The 8,213-nt window shown below is 35.9% G+C and overlaps 1 protein-coding gene across 1 annotated transcript in view; it reads left to right on the top strand.

Moving 5' to 3' along the window:
- Positions 1–4,488, top strand: part of LOC117121193 (carbohydrate sulfotransferase 11-like) — a 9,431-nt gene extending 4,943 nt beyond the window's left edge. Inside the window, exons 4-5 of the mRNA XM_033266306.1 lie at positions 419–492; positions 2,952–4,488. Of these exons, the coding sequence (XP_033122197.1) occupies positions 419–492; positions 2,952–3,800 (923 nt within the window). The 3' untranslated portion in view covers positions 3,801–4,488. The remainder of the gene's footprint in view (positions 1–418; positions 493–2,951) is intronic.
- Positions 4,489–8,213: the final 3,725 nt, after the last annotated feature.

Genomic DNA, 8,213 nt, shown 5'->3' with positions numbered 1-8,213 from the left:
ATGGGGGTGGTGGGACTTTAGCCCCCCCCCACCTAGCGCCGCCACTGGGAGAAAAAAGTTAATCGATTTCTACATAGTTTGTACCGTACATTAGCCTCCTTTATAAGCAAATACAAGACAATAATATTATCTCACTTATAAGCATATTCTCTCTAATTTAAGTAAATGCAAGAAATGCCAGTACATCGCCACTTGCGACGACGCAGCCGGCGTTGAAGCAACTCTAGATGTAGGCCTATGTCTAGCCTTTTTCACCAGGGGAATGAGACAGAAGTGCGCTAGCCTTTTTTTTTCTCGATAACAAAGTTATCACCAGTGTCCTTTGGTAAATTTTCTCAAATGTTATGGTATATCACTGACAAACGTGTTTATCCATATCAAAGTTACGGTCAAAAGTAACTCTTGTTCTTTTTTACAGATGAAATAAAATTACGCAGAAGCGGTTCGGATTATAGACCTAGTACCGGTAACAGTATTACAGCGACTATAAAGGTACAGTATACAATATTATTCATATTCTTGACAGCAATTTGACCTCTGAAAGGTCATTGTTTGTCAAAAAACAAGGGCCTAAGACGACTGAAAAGCGGAGTTTCCTTCTTTCGTTCTGCCGGGTAAGATCAATTACTTTAGGCGACGTTTGTAGACTAACCAACACGTACCAACGTCCGCATGTCGCGCTAGCCTTATCCTACTCTAGGCCTAGACTAGCTAAGATGGTATAGGCATAGCCTTGAAGGGACGAAGGTCCCAATGAAAAACAACGTCGCTCCTTGATAGCTAACATTGTCTATTTAACATCACAATAATTCATTATTAGACCTATACAGTAGTTGTTTTTTGAATTGTACTCCACAAACCTCGCACAACTCGAGTAACGTTTCGTATCTATCAGCAAGGATTTGAACGGAATACCCAAGAACCCAAGACCAAGTCAAAATACCCAAGATCTTGGGTAAATACCCAAGCAGTGGTCACACTGGTATCTATTGTCGTGACGTCATGGCTCGCTGGCTCACACTTGCGATGTCTCGCACTTGTGATCAAATAACACGCTGGCTCGCACTTTGGCAACACTCTTTGGCAGTCAACTCGCCCCTAGAAAACCCGCCCTTGGAAACTTGCCCCATAAAAAAATGTACACTTCCTAGACCATGCAGTCTTCTTCAATAAAAATTGTAACCTTTGGTAATCAACTGCATTTTCCACATACATAGAAATTTTTGAAACTTTATTTAAAAAAAACCTAAACCATAATTCACCACTATAGACACTTTTTGACAAAAAATGAAAATTACGACTTTGTTACCCAATGAGAAGTGTTCTAATATAGACAATGGGTCGTGTCTCATATTATTTGTTATATTTTCATTATTCATTATTTTCACTTGACTCGCATAAATAATTTTGTTCGAAGAACATTTACATGCAGTTGTACTTCGCAGCACTTCACTTGCAATTTGCAATTTCTAGTTATATATTAGGCTTGTTTTTGATCTGGACACACTGGTGTGAACTTTGTCTCATCAAATCAGTAGAAATCTGAATATTCCATATGGTTAGGTCTGTGTAATGTTTAATGTTACATCTGATATAGCCTAGCTGCCTATCATGTTTGCTCTCGGTTTCATTCAATTAAATTAATTAACAGAATACACTAAAACAAAACACATAATAACACTTACAAAAATAAAACATTTTAAAATTTAATTTCCATTTTACAGTGCATAAAATTATGGTATGAGCTGTTCTATTTTCTCTATGGTATGGGTAACATAGATAGACATTTTATAAATAAACATGTTTATTCATTGTAAATGTAATCGTTTCAGCCTGTTTTGACGGTAATTTTATATTTAATAATAGGCCAATATAATATCATGCAGACTCCAAAAAGACTAAGAGAAGTCATGATTCAATATTTCGTTCTTTATTCGAACATCATCAGGAATGAAAAATAATTTTGTCCATAGGGACCATACCAGAATTGAAGTAACTAACCAATTAAAAGCGAGAAACCGGTAAAATTGACCAATTAAGGAAAACAAGGTGTGACATATTATTAATGAATTAACAGCATACCTTAAAACAAAATCAATCTTGATAAAGTGTGATCACACTGTTAATATGAATAAATAAATAAATAAACTAGATGTTAATGGCTACTTGAAGAATGCAAGTTCTTTGGATGCTTTTAATCCGGTATTTAAACATGGTTTATAGCGCCTAATAGCCTAATAATAATTTAGACCCATGTCTAGAAAAGTCAATAACTTCAGTATTATTGGATATTAAAGAATGATAATTAGAACCTTGAGCATCATCATAATCACCATTTTCCCAATATAATTTTTATTGCAGCCAGGACATTTGAAATGGTAGACAATAGAACTACGGTAATTTTTCGGCGTTAAAAAATAGGCTACTGATAGGAGCGTGAGTATCAGGCAGAAACTAGGTCAAAATTATTCTTATTGAATAAGGTGCTATCATCCATTGGTCATCTGTCAACACACTGTACTTGACATGCGTGTCCAATGAAATGAACTGAAATGATCATGAACCTTATTAACACATTCTATTTTACATAAAAACGCACATTCCATTTTTTACTGTACATAGGAATTTCACTGCCACAGCATAGAGCATGTATGCGCAAGCGAAGTATACTAAAAATAGTTACCGGTATAATAATCTATAACAAGAAAAAAGATAAATACACTGAGATTATTGTTAAATCAGGAAGAGGTAAAGTACCGGTAACCTATTAGGTTCAATTGCTTCCCTAGTGTTTGAATCACTAATCACTGTTATGTTTTTTCCCAAAGTGATTCCTCTAAATAATATTTTTTTGTGTTGTTAATGTGTAGATCATGAAATATAGAATTTTATATACAATAGACCTACATGTAATAATCGTATAATTTTATTTTTTTATATATTATTTTCAGAATTCTGACTACGATATTGATGAATTCATGGTAAAATATCGAAAAATTCATGAACATCGGATCAACCATACCCGTGAAATGTGTAAGAAATACGAAGCAGAAATACCGAAGATGACAAATCTTCCTCATCTCCTCGTAGACGAAAAACTTAAAATAGTATATTGCCAGATACCAAAGGCGGGCAGTACTAGCTGGAGTCGAATCTTTCTACATCTTAAGGGCTACCTTGATTACCCAGGAGCCTTGCGATTGAGTCGTTATCAAGTTAACTCAGCTTGGAAAAGAAACATTCCACAGGTACACGATTATACAGTTGAGAAACAAACAGAAATTCTAAAAACGTACACAAAATTCATGTTTGTACGACATCCATTTTCAAGATTATTATCTGCTTTTAACGATAAGTTAAAATTTAAAGAAAATGAAACTATGACAGCCATGCAGAATCAAGTAGGGTGGCGAATCTTAAGAAAATATAGACCTACTAAAAACGATACAAACTACGATATTAGATTTGAAGAATTTATCAAAATGGCAATTACTACAGGAATAACTGCTGATAATGCCCATTGGCGAGAAATGCATCGATTGTGCTATCCATGTGATGTTGGCTACGATATAATTGGAAAATTTGAAGATATTGAGAACGACGCGAAGTATATACTCACATTAGCTGGTGCTGGAAACGTGGCATTTCCAGGCACCTCTGGTACGTATTTCACCAACAGCTCCAACCGTGATAAACTTACAAAATATTATGCTCCTGTTTCAATTCCCGACATAGCAGCACTTTACAACAAATTCAAGTTTGATTTTTGTTTATTTGATTACACGATACCGTTGTTTTGAAATCCATCTGTGTGTCAAGTGTTCATCTTGAAATGGAAACACAAGCATATATTCCATCAACTTTATATAAATACCCCTAATCGATGTGTATGAGTGCATTTGGAAGAATATTTTCGTGATTCGAAAGATGGACTGTTCTATTCAAAGGAGGAACTGCGTTGAATAAAACAGTCCACCTTTAAACAATGAACAGTATATTTTGTATTTGCTTAATTTTCGTGAATTAAACAAAGTTTTTCCTTGGTTAGACCTACCTTTTATTCCAATCAAAGAGTCCCTCTTATATCAATGAATGAAAACATCGTATTTTCACAATTGTTGTGGCGTACAATGGACAAAATGAATGGAACAAAAATAAATAAAAATAGAATTAAATGATTTCGATAAAAAACATTGATTATTTTCCCATTAAATAGTACGTCACGTGATATTAAATTCTTTTTTATGTGTCTTATAGAGTTAAAAACATATTAGAACAAAGGCAGTTTATAAGATTTATATTTATATTTTGTAACAGGCCTCCTAACTGATGCTTATATTTCCGGTCGACTAACACCAAAGGCTATAGTATTGTGTCATCAAATTTATTATATAATATGTAACATTTCCATTAAACTCAATAGTGTAATGTTTTACCGATTCTGTGATTGGTACATGGTTCAACTACTGTAGAATATCAATATTTCGAATAAATCTGTGTTTGTTAACTATAATTATTCTTCGCAGTTTATTTCTAATCTATGTGCAATACGGTAAGTTCTATCCATACTATAAAGCTGATTGTGATATGAATTGCCTAAGTCAACAAAGGTCTTGGGTCTACAAAAAAAAATTCTAGAAATTCATCATGTACGTCACTAACATTATACATTACGGGTTTATATTTTTCACCGTAATCCTACTCTTAACTATAATTTTGATGTGACTAACACTGGTTATATTTTTTACCAAACAACGGTTTCAAGAACACGTTGTTCAAATTTACTTTGGTAATTATACCTAAAGTTCAAGTAGCCGGGTCTATATTCTGCATATTTTAGCGCTTTGCGTAGGGTTTTCCCTATTGCATTAATACACAACCAAGGTTTGACTGAACCTGAAATGATCCAGTGGTGGATCCTGGAATTCGAAATAGAGGTGGCCCAGGGAGGGACTTTCACAGACGGAGGGTGTAGACCACCTCAGCCACAACCATAAGACAACTTATGATTATGACACTTCTATGGCCGGAAATGGCACTCTCTGACAGATTTAATCATTTCCTTTTTTTTTTCTCTATTTTTAAAATATTTAAAAAAAATTTAGGGGCCGGCTCGCCCCCACTTCATTGAGTCCGCCACTGTGATCAGCTTTTTACGTCCAAGTTGGCTAAAAACTGGAGCAGTTGTCATTCTATTCTTTGGTTTTTTAAATGGCTATTAGGAAATATTAGAACACCATTTGAAGCCTTAATTACTAATTTCTTTTATCAGTATTCTCTGACAGATTCATAATAAATTTGCATGTGTAGGTAACCATGCCAAACAGTGGGAGGGCTCCCTCCCCCGTTGGACTTGCCTGGACGCCCCTCACCCCCTACACACTGGTACCCTTGTCGACATTTACATTCAGAAAATAACCATATATTGCAAATTCGACTCTCTGATATTGGTTATTATTTGTTCTCAACGAAGTCCACTTTACGAATGGCACGAAGAGCGGTAATATCAGACAAACGAAACTTTAGAAAATATATTTCAATGAATACTAAGCTGTTCACATATTTTTTGTGGGTAAAAGGTGACAGTTAAAAATGAATTCATCCTTCCTAGAGAGAAGCAAATAGATTCTATGTGCAATACGGTAAGCTCTATCCATACTATAAAGCTCATTGTAATATGAATTGCCTTAGTCAACAAAGGTCTTGGGTCTACATAAAACAATTCCAGAAATTCATCATGTACGTCACTAACATTATACACTACAGGTTTAAGTATTTTTTACCGTAATCCTACTCTTAACTATAATTTTGATGTGACTAACACTGGTTATATTTTTTACCAAACAACGGCTTCAAGAGCACGTTGTTCAAATTTACTTTGGTAATTATACCTAAAGTTCAAGTAGCCGGGTCTATATTCTGCATATTTTAGCGCTTTGCGTAGGGCTTTCCCAATTGCATTAATACAAAACCAAGGTTTGACTGAACCTGAAATGATCCAGTGGTGGATCCAGGAATTCGAAATAGAGGTGGCCCAGGGAGGGACTTTCACAGACGGAGGGTGTAGACCACCTCAGCCACAACCATAAGACAACTTATGATTATGATACTTCTATGGCCGGAAATGGCACTCTCTGACTAATTTAATTATTTCCTATTTTTCTCTATTTTTAAAATATTTTAAAAAAATTTAGGGGCCGGCTCGCCCACACTTCATTGAGTCCGCCACTGTGATCAGCTTTTAACGTCCAAGTTGGCTAAAAACTGAAGCAGTTGTCATTCTATTCTTTGGTTTTTCAAACGGCTATTAGAAAATATTAGAACACCATTTGAAGCCTTAATTACTAATTTCTTTTATCAGTATTCTCTGACAGATTCATAATAAATTTGCATGTGTAGGTAACCATGCCAAACAGTGAGAGGGCTCCCTCCCCCGTTGGACTTGACTGGACGCCCCCCACCCCCTACACACTGGTCCCACCCTTGTCGACATTTACATTCAGAAAATAACCATATATTGCAAATTCGACTCTCTGATATTCGTTATTATTTGTTCTCAACGAAGTCCACTTTACGAATGGCACGAAGAGCGGTAATATCAGACAAACGAAATTTTAGAAAATATATTTCAATGAATACTAAGCTGTTCACATATTTTTGTGGGTAAAAGGTGACAGTTAAAAATGAATTTATCCTTCCTAGAGAGAAGCAAATAGATTCTATGTGCAATACGGTAAGTTCTATCCATACTATAAAGCTCATTGTGATATGAATTGCCTTAGTCAACAAAGGTCTTGGGTCTACAAACAACAATTCTAGAAATTCATCATGTACGTCACTAACATTATACACTACGGGTTTAAGTATTTTTCACCGTAATCCTACTCTTAACTATAATTTTGATGTGACTAACACTGGTTATATTTTTTACCAAACAACGGCTTCAAGAACACGTTCTTCAAATTTACTTTGGTAATTATACCTAAAGTTCAAGTAGCCGGGTCTATATTCTGAATATTTTAGCGCTTTGCGTAGGGTTTTCCCTATTGCATTAATACGGTACACAACCAAGGTTTGGCTGAACCTGAAATGATCCAGTGGTGGATCCAGGAATTTGAAATAGAGGTGGCCCAGGGAGGGACTTTCACTGACGGAGGGTGTAGACCATCTCAGCCACAACCATAAGACAACTTATGATTATGACACTTCTATGGCCGGAAATGGCACTCTCTGACTGATTTAATTATTTCCTTTTTTCTTCTCTATTTTTAAAATATTTTAAAAAAATTTAGGGGCCGGCTCGTCCACACTTCATTGAGTCCGCCACTGTGATCAGCTTTTAACGTCCAAGTTGGCTAAAAACAGGAGCAGTCGTCATTCTATTCTTTGGTTTTTCAAATGGCTATTAGAAAATATTGGAACACCATTTGAAGCCTTAATTACTAATTTCTTTTATCAGTATTCTCTGACAGGTTCATAATAAATTTGCATGTGTAGGTAACCATGCCAAACAGTGGGAGGGCTCCCTCCCCCGTTGAACTTGCCTGGACGCCCCCACCCCCTACACACTGGTTCCACCCTTGTCGACATTTACATTCAGAAAATAATCATATATTGCAAATTCGACTCTCTGATATTCGTTATTATTTGTTCTCAACGAAGTCCACTTTACGAATGGCACGAAGAGCGGTAATATCAGACAAACGAAACTTTAGAAAATATATTTGAATGAATACTAAGCTGTTCACATATTTTTCTTGTGGGTAAAAGGTGACTGTTAAAAATGAATTCATCCTTCCTAGAGAGAAGCAAATAGATTCTGGTTCTGAAGGGTAAAGCCGACCTCCTAAAGACTCCAAAATGTGAGATAACAGGAGGGGTAGAAATAGTGTCGAATGATTGGAAAGGTCCACCAGCGCAGTTTGAGACGCGAAGCGGATTCAATCAAAGATACCGTACTAGAAACACAAGATAGAGTTCTAAACAGAAAAAAAGTGTTCCACCGAAATGCATGATGGGAATACAAACAATGGGGCGCAGCGTACGGCTGGATCTAAAAACACATCTGCCAAACTTACATCACGGTGAATGTATAAGCTCTTTTGCCGGCCCGTTTGGCAGAGGTAGACATCGTTGCCACCCATAAGATACAAACATGTAGGCATAAATAAATAAAAATAAGACACAAAATTGCAGAATCTTATGACCAGGGG

This window comes from Anneissia japonica, unplaced genomic scaffold (genome assembly GCF_011630105.1).
Source record: "Anneissia japonica isolate Jap-2015-1 unplaced genomic scaffold, ASM1163010v1 scaffold993_len1110182_cov180, whole genome shotgun sequence".
Classification (NCBI taxonomy): Eukaryota; Metazoa; Echinodermata; class Crinoidea; order Comatulida; family Comatulidae; genus Anneissia; species Anneissia japonica.
This window is presented reverse-complemented; position numbering and strand designations above follow the sequence as displayed.